General features: G+C 37.6%; 1 protein-coding gene across 1 annotated transcript; it reads left to right on the top strand.

The window, feature by feature from the left end:
- The first annotated feature begins 11,660 nt into the window (after positions 1-11,660).
- LOC104217350 (uncharacterized) lies at positions 11,661-16,261 on the top strand. The gene is made up of 5 exons (XM_009767576.2): positions 11,661-12,062; positions 12,886-13,547; positions 14,210-14,425; positions 14,750-14,841; positions 15,134-16,261. Exons 2-5 carry the CDS (start codon positions 12,900-12,902, stop codon positions 15,741-15,743), a joined length of 1,566 nt encoding a protein of 521 aa, XP_009765878.1. The 5' UTR covers positions 11,661-12,062; positions 12,886-12,899; the 3' UTR covers positions 15,744-16,261.
- Positions 16,262-19,643: the final 3,382 nt, after the last annotated feature.

The following is a 19,643-nucleotide window of genomic DNA, read 5'->3' as shown; positions in this document are numbered from 1 at the left end:
AATACATTTTGAACCTATGTACCAATTAAAACCTTGAACCGCTTTTATCATTTATTATTTAAAGAATTGCAACGTCATGAGAATACATCTCGAATTGCGCCACATAAATGTACCCGTAATTCTCGATACGTTCCAACTTCGTTGAGATTCGGATTTGGGTCACATAAATGTGCACCCGAGTTTAGGAAGATAACATTATTAAATACGCGCCTAAAGATACTAACGCGTTGTTATTTTGAGAAAAACCATAAAGTTCGTTATGCGGCCTGTCTCGAAATCTAAGCATTTGAAATAACTATCTGTTGAGGGCCCCACAATTTGTAATTTATTCGGTGAGGCACGCCTCACTTATTTTTTTTAAAGGGCTAATCAGCCACTTCTATTATTTATTATTTTTAAAGAGATTGCAACGTCGTGAGAATGCATCTCGAACTGCGCCACATAAATGTACCCGCAATTTTGATACGTTCCAACTTCGTTGAGATTTAGATTTGAGTCACATAAATGTGCACTCGAGTTTAGGGAGTTAACATTATTAAATATGCGTCTAAAGATGCTAACGTGTTATTATTTTGAGAATGCTGCGAAATTTGCTAAGACGGCATATCCCGAAACCTAAGTGTTTATCATAAGCACCTATTGAGGGCCCCGCAGTTTGCAACTTATTAGGCGAGGCACGCCTCGTTTATTTTAAGGATATCCTAAAGCGACTATGGTTCTCTATTTACTTTTGTCTCTAAAGATAGAGAAAAAGGCCTAATTAATTACAAGTGTGCAATGTCCCAGCTTTTGTTGTTCTGACCAACAACTTAACGATGACGCACCTCAACGACAATGCATACCTTCATTTTAATTGACAGACATGAACTCCAAAATTCCTAAACCAATTTATCATACCCATTATCTATTATGAACTATGGGTTTTAATGAACCGATTTAATGTAAATGAGCCTTTCTTTTCTTGACTTTTAACTGATTTCAACACTAATCTACCAACAACAATTCAGGTTTTGCTTACTATCGAATTCAGAAACTGTTATTCAAACAAAGACATCCTAATACACTAGCATGATTAATGATAAAATTACTAGCGAGTAGGATGAATATTACTAGATCAGCTCATGAATTGAAATCCTATTATAAGTTCATTACCCTTTTAACCTGACATTAATCTAGATTCACCTATTACTGATGACAATCGAGTTCCTCCAAACTGATTCAACAATCCCATTTCACAAACCTATTGAACTGACTACACTTCATGCCATTCCAAGGGTTCAATTTAACAGTTCAATGTTATACAATGTTTAACAGATAACCCACCTTAAGAAACAGTTTTGATTATACACATAACTACCATCTATATAGCAGGAAAACATCTAAATACTATCAATTAAAATGCAGGCAGTCCTTAGTTGAACAATAAATGTGTTCGAACATTTCATTTCAAACTTCAACGAGCTTACATCAATGTGGTTCAGGGTGGTGTACCTGGTATTGGAATACAAGAAGAAGAAGATCAACAGAGTAGTATGTAACCCAGCAACAACAACAACAACCTACAACAACCAGTAAACAGAACACCCAGTGATAGATTTGAAAACCAACAGGATCCCAGCACACTCAATGAAACAGTACCAACACAAACCAATGCAGACAAGAAATAACAACTCAAGAAACCACTTAAAACATCAGTGAAATCCCAGAAATAACCAGCAATCAGAACAGAACCAGAATGTATTCAGAAGTGCAAAAGATGCAATGGACAGTTTCGATTTTTTTTAACACTCAAAATAGAACACTCTCAAAAAAACTCTCAAACTACTGGTCTCAAGACAAAGACAGCCTGTGTTCACTCTCTAAATCTGAACTCTTTTTTTGATTTTAAGACCAGCCTGTTCTTTGCTTTTTAATTCTGAATTCTTAGTGTCAAAAATCCAGTCTAACCTTACTCTATCTCTCTGACCTTTTTTCAGATTCAAAAAGCCCCCCCCCCCCACTAATTCTGTCCAGACCCCTATTTATACCCAAACCTCAGCCCCTTTCCAGCTCTAAGGAGCACTTAGCTAATTAGAAAAGTATTTCTCCCCACTACTACATGTTTTGTTCTCCTTTTAATTCACTTATTCCCCACTAGAGTATGTTTTTCCCATTATCCCTTGTCCTACCCTTTATTTAAATTCAAATAGGTATGGGCACCTATTTCTTAATCCATTTCCTTTCAACCTTCCCCCACCATTATGTTTTGTTCCTCATTAGCATTTAAACAATTCATTAGTTTAATGGTACTTTAGTACCCTACTGTCAGAACATTAAACCAATTTCAAACCTATCAATCCCAAAATACCCTCCTGAAGTCCCTGACATTACTGCCCTGCCCTAAACCTCTTAATCTGATGGTAGAACTCTATAAGTTATAACCTTAACAACTGATTTCTAACTGATCACTAAAGTACTACAGCTATAACCAATTCACAACCAAATTCAAACAATGATTCAATCAGAATTGAAGCAATATGAATCAAATTATTATCAGGTTATTCTAACATTCAAGCATGTAAAACTAATCGACGACACTTATCCAATCGACTACACGAATTACAACACATAAAATCAGTAGCAAATCAGAATCGAATAGGCACACAGGTGGTTCGTCGTATTGATAGAAACAGGGATTTATAATAAAACTTAACTAATCGACGAAACTCATTCAAATCGATTATATAGTTTATCATATACTTGACCATGACCAGAAAAAGTTCGACCAAATAAAAGGTCATTGAAGAAGGACAGAATCAATCGACAAAAAGAATTGAAAAATCAATAAAACTAAACTAAACAAATAAAAAGATATAAACAAATACAAAATGGAACAAATAGGAAAGGAAAAATACCTCAAGAACTCGGAAACTGGACGACCCTGACTTGGACTCTGACTCGGACTCTTTGAGGTCGAACGGACCTTAATCGAGTGTTCTCAACAGAGAACACTTCGACTAAGGTCGATTAGACCCCAAATCATCCTTTAATTGGGACAGATTTCAAACTTTGGTTTTCTAGGGTTCTTGGGGGTTCAATTTGGGGTTCAAACGGTTCTGGTCTAATTCGAACCAAACCAACGGTGGTTTGGTGACTAGGGAGGTCAGGGAGATGTCCGGTATGAGTTTGGGACTGGTTGGGGTAGGTTTAGGTTCTACTCGAATCTTCGATTAAAGATTCGAGAAGCTGGAGGATGATTCGAGGCAAACAGTTAGCGGATCTGTAACGAGGGTGGTCAAATGGCTTAGGGGTGTTAATTTGGTGACCGACAGCGTTGATGCCGCCGGGTTTCAGGCGGAGGTATAACAATGGCGGCTAGGGTTTGGGTCTGGTCCGTCTCTGAGCTTGAGAGAGACGATGGGGTGATGGGGGTTTGGTTTGGGGCGTGGGGTAAGGGATTAGGGTTATATACGGGAGGGGGCATTTGATCTTGACCGTTGGATCAATCACGATCAACGCCTGGATCATTTTACTAATAGGCACGGTGTCGTTTGGAGTAGTACTGGGGCGGTCCGGGTTGGGTCAAAAACGAGTTATGGGAGGAGTGGTCTGGACCGTTCGATCAAAACAAATCACCGGTCCAGATTGAGCGTGATAGAAACGACGCCTTTTGAGCGATCGTTTTGCCAGATTGGCTAGACCGGGTACAGGGGTGAAATTTGGGCCTGGTTTTGGTCAAAATAAAACGGCCCAGTTCTGATTTCTTTGGATTTTTCACTTCTTCCTTTTCTTTTAACTTCTTTTTAATTCCTAATTATCAAAAATTAAATTCCAAAAAATCTTAAATTAAATTATAGAACTTAAATTAACTTGTTAAAAACACAAATTAACTTCTATTACAACTATTAACACAATTAAACATCAATTACAAACAAAATCACACAATTGGACTACAATACATATTTTGTGATTTTCGCTCTTTTAAAAACCAAATATGATTCAATTAATTCCTAATTGCAAAATTAAATCCTAAATGTGCATGCAACATATATTTTGTATTTTTCCTTTAATAAATGAAAACAAACATGCACAGACAAATACAGATAATTAACAACATGCCGCAAAAAAACTCTCAAAATTTCGTATAAAGGAAAAATTATTTTATCCTGATTTCTTTTGGAGTAGTTCTTTGTGAAGCAAAAATCACGTGCTCACATTGCTTATATTCCATTCGGTGAGAGATCGCTTGCTTTGGATGTTCAAGCTTTGGCCAATCAGTTCGTGCGGTTGGATGTTTCTGAGCCCAACCGTGTGTTAGCTTGCACAGTCGCTCGTTCTTCTTTATTGGAGCGTATCCGAGATCGGCAGTATGATGACCCTCATTTGTGTGTCCTTAGAGATACGGTGCAATACAGAGGTGTCAAGCAGGTTACCTTAGGAGATGGGGGAGTTTTGATATTGTAGGGTCGAGTTTGTGTGCCTAATGTGGATGGGCTTCGAGAGTTGATTTTAGAGGAGGCCCATATCTCTCGGTATTTTATTCATCCGGGCACCGCGAAGATATATCAGAATTTGCAGCAGCATTATTGGTGGAGAAGAATGAAGAAGGATATCGTTGCATATGTGGCTCAGTGTTTGAATTGTCAGCAGGTTAAGTATGAGCATCAGAGACCTGGTGGTTTGTTCCAGAAGATTGAGATTCCTGAGTGGAAGTGGGAGTGTATCACTATGGACTTCATTGTTGGACTCCCACGGACTCAAAGGAAGTTCGATGCAGTGTGGGTTATTGTTGATAGGCTGACCAAGTCAGCACATTTTATTCCTGTGGCAGTCTCCTATTCTTCTGAGAGGTTAGCTGAGATCTATATCGGGGAGATAGTTCGCCTTCATGGTGTGCTCGAGTCTATCATTTCGGATCGAGGTACGCAGTTTACCTCCCATTTGTGGAGAGCAGTTCAGCGAGAGTTGGGCATACGAGTTGAGTTGAGCATAACGTTTCATCCTCAGACGGACGGGCAGTCCGAGCGGACTATTCAGATTTTGGAGGATATGCTCCAAGCTTGTGTCATTGACTTTGGAGGCTCGTGGGATCAGCTTTTGCCTTTAGCGGAGTTTGCCTACAACAACAGCTACCAGTCGAGTATCCAGATAGCTCTTTATGAGGCTTTGTATGGTAGGGGGTGCCTGTCGCCAGTTGGATGGTTTGAGCTGGGAGAGGCTCAGCTGTTGGGTACGGATCTGGTTCAGGATGCCTTGGACAAGGTTGGGATTATTCAGGATAGGCTTCGTACAACTGAGTCCAGGCAAAGAGTTATGCCGACCGTAAGGTTATAGATTTGGCATTCATGGTTGGTGAATGGGTATTGCTTCAGGTGTCGCCTATGAAGAGCATGATGAGATTTGGGTATAAGGGCAATCTTAGCCCTAGGTTCATTGGCCCGTTTGAGATTCTTGATCGAGTGGGAGAGGTGGCTTACAGACTTGCATTACCGCCGAGCTTATCAACCGTGCATCCAATATTTCATGTGTCCATGCTTCGGAAATATCACGGCGATCCATCCCACGTGTTATATTTCAGCACTGTCCAGTTGGACAAGGACTTGTCTTATGAGGAGGAGCCGGTAGTTATTCTAGGCTGGCAGGTTCGTCAGTTGAGATCGAAGAGTGTTCCTTCTGTTCGTGTTCAGTGGAGAGGTCAGCCTACCGAGGCATAGACCTAGGAGTCCGAGTCCAATATGCGGAGCCGTTATCCCCATCTTTCCCCGACTCAGGTACTTCCTTCTTCTGTTCGTTCGAGGACGAACGATTGTTTTAGAGATGGAGAATGTGATGACCTTTAGGTCATCACTTATTTTAAAAGTAAATTCTGTATTTCGAAGCCTTAAAAACCTCTTTTGGCATCATCTCGATTTGCGTGCACAGTCCGGGCGCGTAGCCGAAAAGCTATTTTGTGAAAATATGTGAAAATGATGAATTTTGCCTTTAAAATGAGTTTGAGTTGACTTCGATCAATATTTTGGGTAAACGGACTCGGATCCGTGATTTGACGGTCCCGGAGGATCCGTTGGAAAATATGGGACTTGGGCATATATGCCCGGAATCGCATTCCGAGGTCCCAAGCCCGAGAAATGAATTTTTGAAAGAAATTATTTTGCTGAATTAATTATGAAGTAAAGAAAAGAATTTATGTTTGAAACCATTGGTATCGGGCCCGTATTTTGGTTCTGGAGCCCGGTACATGTCTTATATATGATTTGAGTCGAACCTGTGAAATTTGGTAAGAAACGGACTTGAAATGACGTGAATCGGACCTTATTTGAGAAAATTGGGAAATTTGAAGTTCTTAAGAAATTTCCTGACTTTGATGCTAAATTCATAGTTGTTGATGTTATTTTAGTTATTTGAATGCACGAGCGAGTCCGTATGATATTTTTAGGTTGGGGTGCATGTTTGGTTTGGAGTCCCGAGGGCTCGGATGAGTTTTGGATAGGCCACGGAGTGAAAATTTCACTTAGGAATTTGCTGGTATATTGCAAGCCTGCAGGCTTCTAGCTCGCAAATACGAGCATTGTATCGCAAATGCGAGAAGTGGCCTGGGCTGCCTTATTCGTAAATGCGAAGAAATGGTTGCAAATGCGAAGGCACAGTCGCAAATGCGAAGAGACCTGGTTTTCCTCAGGGTTCGCAAATGCGAACCCATGTTCGCAAATGCGAAGGTAGTAGAAGTCTGGGTTCGCTTCGCAAATGCGAACCCATGTTCACAAATGCGAAGGTAGCAGAAGTCTGGGTTCGCAATTGCGAACCCTGATCGCAATTGCGATACCTGCAACCTGTAAGTTCATAACTTAGACGCATTTTCAACCATTTTTCACATCTTCTCAAAACATAAACTCTCTAGGGCGATTTTTCAAAGGCAACTTCTGTTCCTAATCGATTGTATGTGATTTCTAACTAGTTTTTTTTAATCATTAACATCTTTTCACATGATTTCAACTCAAAATCAATGATTTTTCCTGGGGGAAATTGGGTGTTTTGAGTAGAACCTAGGTTTTTCAAAAATTGGGGATTTGGACCTCGATTTGAGGTCTGATTTCAAAATAGATTATATATTTGGGTTTGTGGGGGAATGTATAATCGGGTTTTGGTTCGAACCTCGGGTTTTGAGGAAAGAGTGTAAAGCACGAAGGGTGATGCTGTGCCGTACGATTTACCATTCCATGCCAATTATATTGATTTTATGGTGAAGACGAGAGTAAAAGAACGAAGGGTGATGCCATGCACATTTTCATTACTTGATTTCTTTGGTGAGGACGAGAGTAAAAGCACGAAGAGTGATGTCGTGCACATTTTCATTACTTGATTGCTTTGGTGAGGACGAGAGTAAAAGTCCGAAGGGTGGTGGCGTACACTTATTGATTTCTGATTCTTTATTGATATCTGAGGTATGTTGTTTCTTTCAATTACCTATTGCCTTTCTATTCTAAATTGATAGTTCCCCCGCAGCATGTTACCCCTCCCAAACTTGACTGTATATTACTGTTTTTCTTTTTCCGTTGTATATAGTTGAATTGCACAGGTTTATTTGGTAGTCTGGTCCTAGCCTCGTCACTACTTCGCCGGGGTTAGGCTAGACACTTACCAGCACATGAGGTCGGTTATGCTGATACTACACTCTGCACTATGTGCAGATCCCGGAGCAACAGCTTTTGGACCGTAGATTGGGTGGCTGCCTTCAGTCCACGCGGAGATCTAAGGTAGTCCTGCATGCGTCCGCAGGCCCTGGTGTCTCTCTCTTTCCCTTTACTCCTGTTTCCTTTACTCGGTTTAGAAACAGTGTATCTTTTATCTTTCAGACTTTGTATGTAGCATTCTTAGATCGTCTGTGAAACTGTGACACCAGTTCTGGATGGTTGAGGCTCAACAATTGTATTAAATACATATTTCAGATAGTTTACTGTATTTCTTCCAATTATTGTAATTTCCGTTGTCTACACGTTATTGCTTTATAATTGTTAAAAAAATATAAAATGGGTAAAAAGGTAATTTGTTCAAACAGTCGGTTTGCCTAGCTCACATTAGTAAGCGCCATCACGACTCCCGAGGGTAGAAAATCCGGGTCGTGATAAAGACAGAGTACAAGGCCCGAGGAATGAAGTGTGCGATGAGTATCGAAGCCGAGCATACCCAACCCCGAGATGGTGTCGTTGTGGGTTTGTAACAAAATGAGCAAGATTCCTACCATGTCCCTAAAATCATGGCGTAAATCTCAGGATAGATTTGTACGAATTAGAACTAATCCATACTAGGCGGTTAGACAGCTATCCCAACAAGATTCTTTACTATAAATAAGAATGTACCTTATTTAGGGTTCCCCTATTATATAAAAAGAACCTCAATCATTTGTAAAGATCATCTAATCATTGACAAAGAATATACTATCTTACTTTTTCGTTTATCGTTCATCAGAATTGTCCTTTAGCTTTATTATTCTTACTTTATTGTTCTAGCCTATCTCGAGGTCACTGGGATCGAGGTCAAGACTGACCTATCTACTGGTTTGGTCTTACTTATTTCTTTCATCTATACTTTATATTTCTTGATTATTAATTGGTATTGAACTAAATCACGCATCTTTAAAACCACAAATCAAATTCAATTGTTACTCGTAATTTTGAGGTAAATAGAGATAGTATTTCTACTTTAATTATTTAATCAATATAATTTTTTTTTTTGTAATTTGTTCTTGAATGTTGACTCATCATTAGTATTTTTTAGATAATATTCATTATTTTCATGAGCTTATACTTTATATTTTTTTTTATTTTAAATAGATTATTTGAAATAATTTATCTGATTTTTAAAAATTTATCTTCATTATTATGAATTCACGTGTAACGCGCATATTCTAATACTAGAGTGTGTGTATCAATTTTTTGGAAAGTATATTTGGGGCAAGGGAAAATAGACCAAGACATCTTCTGAAAATCAAACACAATTCACAAGAGGGTTGAAACTTCTCAAGTTCTGCTTTTAATCAATTCTTAATGGGACAAAATAGTGGCAAACGACTCCCTCCGTTCTCATTCAGTTGCCATATTTACTAAAAAAAATTCATTTCAAAATATTTATTATTTTAGAAACAAGAAGAATTAATAAATTTTTCAACATTTATCCTTATTCCAATAAATATGCAAAGAGATTAATGTAGTGAAAATAATAGTAGTATTAAATTGAGATCAAAGAATAAATACGGATAATCTAATCATATTGTTTTTTAATTTAATTAATATTTTCTTAAGTAGCATGTGCAGAAGACAATTCGACAGCGAAGCAGCAAAATTGATATCAGAAAATTACATTTTCTCATGTCCTTACGATCTCTATGAACTGAACACTCTTTACCGAGCATCAAGAATAATAAATGAACAACACTAAATGATTTCACTATATGAAAAAAAAAAAAAAAAAAAGCTTTTAAGGAATCAAAGTTACGGAAATTATCGAATTAGAAAGCTTATATACAAAAATTTAGGCGGAATACATGACAGTATAGCATTTAGACCCTGAAACTAAGGTTTGGTCCTACTAAACACTTGAACACATGATAAAATATTCATAGTAGACACTAGATTTTTTTTTTTTTTGAGGAGATTTTGGAAAAATGACTCCTGATTTCCCTGTTTTAGTGGAGCATGTTTTTTATTTGACGGAGGGTCTTATTTTTAATTAATTGGGTTCTTTAGGATCTCATTTTAGTTTGTTATAATCGGAGGCGGAGGCAAGATTTAAAGTTTATGGGTTCTAAATTTGCAATTAAACTCATAGCTCGTTAGTCACTGGGTTCACAATTAAGTATTTATATATATTTAATAGATTTTCTAATACAAATATAATGTCTAAACAAAAAGCTATTGGATTCGTCCGAACCCGTAAGTAACACTCTCCCTCCGCCCCCGGTTATAACAAAAGCTTATATATATATATATATATATATATATATATGATATGCATAATTAAAGGAGGTGGCATATTTTAAATGGCTAACTTATCCACGTAATGGGCGCTCGAGCCCTGGAAGTATTTAATAACAGGGGCGGCTCGGTAAATTTGGGGGCCTAAAGCTCGAACTTCAACGAGAGTCTTTATTTATTTATTTTTTATTTTTTTCTATATATATAATCTTATTTGAAGTCAATTTTCTAGTTTTTTGAGATCCAAAATTATTTAAAAAAACTTATATTGATTTCTTCTAATAATTCTTTTTCAATTGATAGTATGACTAAGCTATTTAGTTCTCTTGAAGCACTATTGATCTTAGATAATATTTTATAGATTTTAGTTTAGAAGGTTTTCTTTCTACTGAAGCAACTATTACATGATCTGTTACCATTATTCTACGAGCAATATATATAGACATTTGGAAAAGTGTCAAGTTTTTTTAATGAAAATTGTACTTTATTCTAATATTTTTAAGAAATATTGACATATACACGTAAAAATTGCACGGGGCATCCTATTTGGCCGCCCCCATTTAACATATACCCATTTTTTAAAAAACTTTTAACTTGTACCCACTTTTTAAATAACGTCAGCCCCATTTCTCCTCCTCCTTCCCCTTTCTCCTCCTCCTTCTAACTTTTACCTTTTATGTAGTACGTATTTATTTTTGGTGCTCAGCACACATTGAAACAATTTATGTTTGCTTTAAATGTACATCTGTATTCTGTAATATAATACCTTTGAAGTTGTTGTTCTACTCATAATAAGAATTTATGTTGAATACGCTTGTATATTGATAGTTCTTTATCTTTATCAGGTAGGTTTAGAAGGGAACTTGTTTAAAATAAAATTTGAATTCAAGAGTATTAATAATTCAGTAAACAAGAAATAACTGAAGTTTAAAATTACAAAACGAAAGACAAAAAAGCAGAAGCTGAAGAAGAAAGAAAAGAACTGGAACACACAAGCACTAGAAAGAAAAGAGAACTAAATAACTTCAGCTCTAGAGCCGAAGTTCGACAGTTACAAAACAAAAACTTCAGCAGTTATTTAGTTCTCTTTTCTTTCTAGTTGATCAACCGCGAAACACCAAAAACAGTAGTGATTGCCTCAGACTTCAACTCTAGAGCTGAAGTTTCCCAGTTATAATACAAAAACTTCAGCTCTAAAGCTGAAGCTTACAAACAAAAACTTCAGCTCTAGAGCTGAACTTCAGGCCCGGCTACTAGAATGCTGAAGTTTTGCGTGATTGTCTTTGCTACTTCAGCCCTGTATGCTGAAGTTATGCGAAAAAACGGGGCACAAGTTAAAACGTGACACAAAAAGCGGGTATACATGCAAATGCCCCCATATACACCTACTAACTATTAGAAAATTTGGGCCCCACAATTACGGGGCCTAAAACACTTGGTTCAGCTGCTTTACTTGTGAGCTACCCGCCCGCCCGCCCCCTATTTAATAGAAAAACTTTATCATGCGGTCACACTTTATTTAAACATGCATTAGTTCAGGTACCTAAATGGAATATACTAACAAGTTGAAGGGGTGTGATGTATTCCGCCAAGAAATTGTTGTCATTTCAATAGTCCTACATAGACTTACAAAAGAAAAATTCAATGTTTTCCATCCCCTCTTCCTTAAAATGGTCGAGTGTGACCAGCAGAACAACATACCAAACTGACTGGATTACCCACCAAATATGGTAAGAATGTTGTCAAAGGAGTCATAATGTCATAATCAAAGATGGGGCAGAATGATCATTTAAAGAATGTAAGGGACCCTTAGAAGGTGTCAAATAGGACCAGAAAGTTGGTGTCTTGGCTTAGAAGCCAAGGGAAGTTTGACACAAACGTGCCTGCTATGGAAAGATACACAAATTTGCTTCTTAAGAGTTTTTGTTTTTGTTGCACAGGGATTGCTCTTACATTTGCCATTGTGTTTATTCAGCCTCTGGTTTCTTCCCTTCTTCTGTCTTACTGTTTCTTGGTGCACCATTTTTGTTTCTTCCGATAACAGTGGTGTCTTGGCCAGTTTGCTCGACTATTTCTCCGAGTACCTGCTACCTGGTGCACCATATTCTTCAGGTATGCTTTATTTACTTTATATATCAACTATGCTTCAATTTTCAGTTGGGTTCAGTTTTATCAGATGCCGATGAACGAGGGATCACCGGCACCGGGGAACTTCAGTAAAAACTCCATATATACTTGTAAATGCCTTCAAGAAATAGACAGATATTAACGTAGGCCCGTACCAATCTTTATGAGCAGTAATAAATTTATATGGAATGTCATGGTACTCGCCGGCCGCCGAATCTTGGGTCCGCCTCTGGGTTTTATGATCGTAGTTTAACTATTTCTTAGAGGTGTCAACTTACCCCAACTTGTTGTTCCTAGAGGTAGTAACAATTATCTATAGTTAAAACTCTTCCTTTTCCATTGCATGACTAAAAGTTTCATTTCTTCTTATGGAGCGCATTGGTATAATTTAGTATAAAGGGCAGCCCGATGTACTAAGCTCTCGCTATGCGCGGGGTCCGTGGAAGGGCCAGACAAGGGTCTATTTATTTTAAAGGGCAGCCCGGTGCACCAAGCTCCCGTTATGCGCAGGGTCGGGGAAGAGCCGGACCACAAGGGTCTATCGTACGCAGACTTACCCTGCGTTTTTGCAAGAGGCTGTTTCCACGGCTCGAACCCGTGACCTTCTGGTCACATGGCAATAACTTTACCAGTTAAGCCAAGATTCCCCTTCCATTGGTATAATTTAGTACGATGAAAGAAATATTCTAGTAAAATTTTTTAAGATGAACGAAATGAGCTTTTACGGGGCACTAAGGTTGTAACAATTTTTGGATTAGTCTGGTTCAATTTTGTTAACATGAATTATCTTGGGTTTTGGGGGCAACAGGGTGAAGGGAAAAGATGGCATCCCTCGTACCAGACGTATTGATTAAGCTTCTTCAGAGTATGAACTCCAATGTAAAAGTTCGGGGGGAGTATAGATCAGTTCTTTTACAAGTAATCAGCATTGTCCCTGCCTTGAGTGGTTCAGAATTGTGGCCAAACCACGGCTTCTTTATCAAAGTATCCGATTCTTCTCATTCGACTTATGTTACACTGTCAAAAGAAGATAATGAGCTCATTTTGAACAACAAATTGCAACTTGGCCAGTTCTTCTATGTTGACAGAATGGAGGCTGGAACACCAGTCCCGGTTTTAGTTGGAGTGAGGCCAATTCCAGGGCGACATCCATTTGTAGGTAACCCGAAGGATCTGATGCAAATGTTGGAATCATCTGAGGTTTCTGTTAAAACTGATAAGGAAGATAATTCTGGTCAAAAGTGCAATGAGTTGGCAGAGTTGAAAAAAGAGAACCGAAAGAAGAAACTTGTTATCAAAGAAGAGAAGGCGGTTGTTGCATCGAGGTATATGCAAGGTTTATCAAACCATAACACAAAGTCTGGTGGAAATGATCAAGGCAATGGTGCGAAAGGCGTTGAAAATGAGAGTAATGGATCAGATCACAAAGCTGTACCTTTGAAAGGGAAACAACCAGAGGCTAAAGGTCAGGTATGATCCTCCATCACATTATTCATCTGTTTCACTTGCTTAAAGTTATTAATGCTAGCGGGATCATAAAATCAAGTGATCATTGCGCTTTTGATCCCTAAGTTATTGATAATTTTTAATTTTCACCTGATGTTCAGTGAAGCACATTTAACTTGTAATTAATAAAAGTGCCCATTTTTTGTCGCTCTTGTAACTAATTCCACTCTAACCAATATAAAAGAGCAAAAGTACCAAAATTACTACTCCTTCTCATAAGATGAGGAATCGAATAGTCTGACATAAATTTTGCTAAATTTGCCAAAACTTGTATTCCGGGAGTAAATGATAACTGTTGTATTAGTTGAAAGTTAAATGTGAATAGTCACTTATCAAAACAGTTCCTAACAGCCTGTGCATCGGAACTGAATTTTCGCTATTGTTTGACTATTTCTGGAACAATGTACTTGTATAAAAGACAGTAATAATTAACATGTATGATATGCTTGCTTCTATAGAACAAGTTTCAATGTCTTTATTACTCATTCGAATCGTCTTTTAAACGCCAGAACTTATAAGGCATCCATTGGTTAAAAAGGAAAACGAGAGGGAGTTTGATGCGAATCAGTTATGATCCCACTTCTATTCTGAGCTTGCTGAGGATTTTTTCTGCTTTTGAATTTCAGACACGGCCTACAACTCCTTCACGTAGTCGATCTGATGCATTTTCTCCAAACTCAGATGTCAATGTGTTAAATAGCAGGGAGCTTTTGACAACTCCAAATATTTCAACGTTAAAACGCACTAGCAGCAAACAAGAAAACATTACAGAGAACGGTCAATTTTCTGAAAAACTCATACCCTGGTCCTCACTACCAGCTAACCTCGCAAAGCCAGGGAAGGTAAATTTGTTTCTTTACGTTCTCCTTTAATAATCATGCCATTGTTAATATTAGAACCCAATTTGCTTAAATTTTAGTGCACTATTTCCAAAAGCAGGACTGACTTAAAGGTCTAACATCGAGCGCTCTCAATGAGGCTATTCTCTTCCCTGGATAGATGTAGACTTTAGGTATTGACTGTCACTTCATAAAAATGCAGCAAAGGAAAAATTAATGAATAGTAGTAAGATTAAATGGTTTTGAAGAAGACTTAGAGGACTCAATAGAGAGTCCACATGATCTAAGTGTGCTTACGCTTTCTCATTGTTTTGTCTTTGTAATAAGGGGATCCTTAGAAGGAGAAAGTTAGCTTCTTTAATAGCAGCAGAAGCTCAAGAAGAAGCATTAACAGCAACCAATCTTCTTCACTGCTTTAGGTAAGTTCTATATTGGACTTTGACTCAGTCGTGACATGTCCTACTCCCTACCTTTCTGAGCCGAGGGTCTATTGGAAACAGTCTCTCTACCTTCACTAGGTAGGGGTAAGGTCTGCGTCAACACTACCCTCCATAGACCCTACATGTGGGAATATACTGGGTATGTTGTTGTTGTTGACTCAGTCGTGACATGCCATTGTGCGAGTCAAAGGATTGTTCATGGCCTCAATTGGAATTGCATCAAGTTATTCACCTTCTATTTTCTTGATGCGCTTCGATTTCTTCTTTCCAGAATGTTTGCTGAACTGTGCTCATCTGCATCACCAGAGAGTCCCCATCTCAACTTGGCCAAATTTTTCACACTCAACCAGCTCATGCAACAACCAAATACTAAGACAAATGACCAAATCCTAGATAACTTTGCTTCAAAGTTATCTTTACAAGAGAAGGAGAAAGTGGGAAAGGAAACACGTTCCTTTAATGGTAAAAGTACTCCCAAGTCTATGAAGCCTTTAATCGAAGTTTCTGTCGCTGAAAAGGTAGAGTGGACAAAAGGAGATGGTTCTAGAGGCATGAGAGAGTTAAGAGAGGTTCTATTTAATGAAATACAGTCCTGGTTTCTGAAATTCTTGGAGGAAGCACTTGATGTTGGCTTTCGGCTTGATGAGCAGGATCAGAAAAAGAAAGTGCGCGCTGTACAACAAAAGGATTCAAACAACCAAATTGCTCTTGCATTGTCACAGCTTAAGCATGCGAATGACTGGTTGGACAAGCTAAGATGCAAGTCAACCTTGAATAAAGATGTGGTCGAGACAGTTGATAGATTGAAGCAAAAACTCTATGCATGTTTACTGCTTCATGTGGATTCAGCCGCTTCAGCTCTTGGAAAACCAAGTTTTTAAGAGTTACTGTTCTACTTACATCCTAATGAATTTATGCTGTTGCATGAAGCTATTTAAAAGGTCATTACTTAATAGTAACTAATCAGCTCATGTGACTAAATGTAAACTTAACTATTTCAATGTATTCGAAAAGGATGGAGAAAACAGTTAATTAAGGAGTTACCTGCATTGTTCGTCGTCTTGCCTTTATGTAGCAATACTCGGGTTCAATGGCGTAGCAGGACTTTGTGCAAAGATGTTTGCCTCTTTCTATCTATAGTTTCCCACTACAGAGGTTTGGATGAACTCCGTTAGGACTCCGCGACTGATTAGACGTTGAATTTGAATAATTAGTAGCAAGGCAAAGGGGGTATTTAAGCTGGAGGATCGGGGCACATGCAAAATTCTCAGAAGATCGAAGGTCAGCGTAATCCAGCAAGTGCCCTGCTTCTCCAGCTTAAATAGCCAGCGCTTTCATACATGTTGTAACAAGTTGCTAATGTTTTTCATGAACTTAAACATCAGCTTTCGCCTGAGGAATGGTGGAGTATCAAGCAACCTTTTTGTTTCTTATGGTGTTTGCTTTATTAAGCTTTTGGCAATGCACACATACGAGCAATTACTTGAATAAATAGCATTAAGCAATGCGTCCCACTAAGAATTCTTTTGTGGTTGGATGGATGGTTGGTTGATCTTTTTTCCTGTTTCCTTTTCTTTTCGCTTTGGATCTAGTGTATTGTATATACTGTCTTCTTATAATCCAGAAGGCTAAGCAGCAGAATGGTTCTTTTATGGTTTGGTGACTGTTGAGCCAAAAAGGAAAAGTATATTGCTGAGCAGATAGTCTACTGTTAAAAACGAGCTGTTGTACCATAAAGAGTACAAAGGCAGGCAACCCACCACGTTGGACTACAAAATCATCAAATGTACTAAAGCAATTAAGATACAGGAAAAAATATTCTCTCTATAGAGGCTGGCCAATTTGATTTTCAAAGTGAGAAGAATGCATCTAAACAGATAAACCTTGAACAAGAAAAAAACTTTCTTTCTAGCAAACATCATCATCACTTTTATTTGCAAGCTAGCAACTGCCTAGTGGCTTGCTATAATACCATACTTGGTCAACAAATGTTTATGTTGTTAGATAACTGCGTTTAGTGACAAAGAAACAAAACAATATCTGTTAGATAAAATTGCTTTTCCGGTCAAAATCAAAACACAAAAAAACGTTTTAATAGTTGAAATCTGTAGAGTATTTTTTGTTTTTTATGTCTTTTGGGAACGAAATAAGTCAACTTGCTTGGGATTAAGGCGTAGTTATTGTTGTTAAGCATCTATGGAGATGGAATCTATGTAGAAGTAGATTTAAGTAGGACATGAATAGGGAGCTAATTGATTACCATCATATGATGCTAACGTCACAAAATGGTTGATATCATTTAATCATTCTATACACTTTCTACGATCGCAAAACAAAATTATACTAGAATTGCTAGAAAAGGCACATGCAACACATTAGTTTTCTATATATAAGGAAAACTAAGTCCCTTATGCAATATCAACAACAAACAACAACATTAACAAACTCACTAATTTCCCAAAAGTGGGTTGTGGGAAGGGTAAGATGTACCCTCAATAAATGCCAAATCTAGGGGGATTTAAATTTATAGGACTTTTGAACACTTAAAGCAATTTATAAGACAAAAGTGTTAAGATTGGTGTAAAAAGGACACTTTTATTATTAGTGTTTAATCTTTATAACTAGGTTTAAAAAAAAAACCCAAACTTTTACAATTATCACAACTGCCCCAAATGGGGCCCACCCTCTCTAAAAAACAGAAACCCTCCCCAACTCCCATTCCCGCTCCCAACCCCATTCCTCATTCCCAATTCACAAAAACCTACATTTTTTCTTTTGTTCTTCTTCTGCTTCTTCTTTCTTCTGTTGTGTTCAATCTCTTCTTCTTCTTTCTTTAATCCCGACATTATTTTTCACCGGTCTTCTTCTTTGAGGTTCTTGTTCTTTGTTGAGAAAGATTAGTGAAAAAAGAACAAGAACAATTGAAGATTGACCCTTGCACCATTGATAAACACTTGATCGTGATTTGCTACATTGACATGTGCATTATTTCAAGGGAGATATTCAGTCTATTCGTCACTATTGGGAAGTAAAGATTGATGTTTAATCTTATTTTTTTCGTCTACAGATATCAGGTTTTTGTGATTCTTTAAACATCCGGTGAGATGTTTGACGAGATATTTCAAACATCCAGTGAGATGTTTAAAATATTTTGTGAGATATTTAAAACATTCTGTGAGATGTTTAAAACATCCTTATATAATTGTAGGTAATTGTTTCAAACATCCTGAAAGTCCATTCAGGATGTTTCAAATATCCTCTCAGGATATTTCAAACATCCTAAGTATATTCTCAAGATGTTTTAAATATCTTCTTAGAAAGTTTGAAACATTATTCGGATGTTTGCAAAAAAAAAATGATTCTTTATACCAATTCTTTATATACTTGTGATATTTGCAGGTATTCCATTACAAAATTATTGATTATATTGTATTGGGAGTTGATTGTCATGGTGAATGGGTGGAGTCTTCTACACGTTTTACTTGGCGTTCGAAGAGTAAAGAGACGGTTCTAATAAAGGTGCATAGAGATGTTACGTATGATGAGTTTGTTGACAAGATTATTGCTGGTTGTGAATTAACTTGTTATCCGAGTGATATGTCCATAACTTACATGCATAGCATTGGTGAAAAGCACACTAAAGTAGCTCCCTTTAAAATAAAGAATTATGATTGTTTGAGCTATTATTTGGAAGATGAAAATAAGCCCATTCTAAGGGTATTTGTGGTTGAAAGATTGGTAGAATTTCCAAATTCACCTCTAATGGAACAACATGATAGTCATGGATTGCATGATATTGAAGAAGATCTTTTGAATAGCGATATTCCAAAAATGGATCCTTTGGATATGGATATACCAGAAACCGAAGAAAGAAGAATATGCAAACTTTCCTGGAGTTGAAAGCAACTCACAAGAGGTAGAACCGACAACACAAAGCAGCCACAATTATGAAGATGGCACGAAGTTTTATAAGGGTTTAAGTTTCAAAAACAAGCGCGAGCTAGTTGTGTCATTGAAGCTTGCTTCCTTGAAGGCTCCTTTCAGTTTCAAATCAGTGAAGAGTACTAAATTTATGTACTGCGTCAAATGTGTAGACAATAAATGCAAGTGGTGGTTGCGAACCGTCAAATATATAAGTACTGATAGGTTTTATATTATGAGATACAAGAATGAGCACACATGCGGGTCACAACATCTTACAGAAAAACATCCACACGCCTCAGCGGATGTCATTGGTGAATACATCCATTCTAAGTTTGAAGAGGGCAAGGGTCCATCTAACAAAGAAATTATGGAAACAGTTCGTTTGGATTTGGGTTATAATGTTAGTTATTGAAAGTGTATGAAGGGAGGTCATATTGCAAAGGCTATGGTAAGGGGGACTCCAGAGCACGGTATGAAATTTTAGATGCGTACCGCTACGCGCTTAGGAAGGCAAATGAAGGAAGCAAGACGACACTGAAGCTTGATAACAAAGGGAAGTTTCAGTATTTTTTTGTAGCTTATGAAGCTTGGATTCAGGGATTTTTGTTTATGAGGAAAGTCATAGCTATTGATGGGACATTTTTGACGGGAAAGTATCGTGGAGTGTTGTTGTCTGCCGTGGCACAAGATTCAGAGAACCATATTTTTCCTGTGGCATTTTGTGTAGTAGACAAGGAGTGTGATGCCGCATATGAATATTTTTTTGAACAATTGTCTAGCATACACCCCGACAGTGTTGAGTTGTGTATAATTTCTGATAGGCACATAAGCATAGCAAATGGGATCTCAAAATTTTA

The sequence above is a fragment of the Nicotiana sylvestris genome, chromosome 10 (genome assembly GCF_000393655.2).
Source record: "Nicotiana sylvestris chromosome 10, ASM39365v2, whole genome shotgun sequence".
In the NCBI taxonomy this organism is placed as follows: domain Eukaryota; kingdom Viridiplantae; phylum Streptophyta; class Magnoliopsida; order Solanales; family Solanaceae; genus Nicotiana; species Nicotiana sylvestris.
The sequence above is the reverse complement of the archived record's forward strand: the minus strand, read 5'-3'. Positions and strand labels throughout refer to the sequence as shown.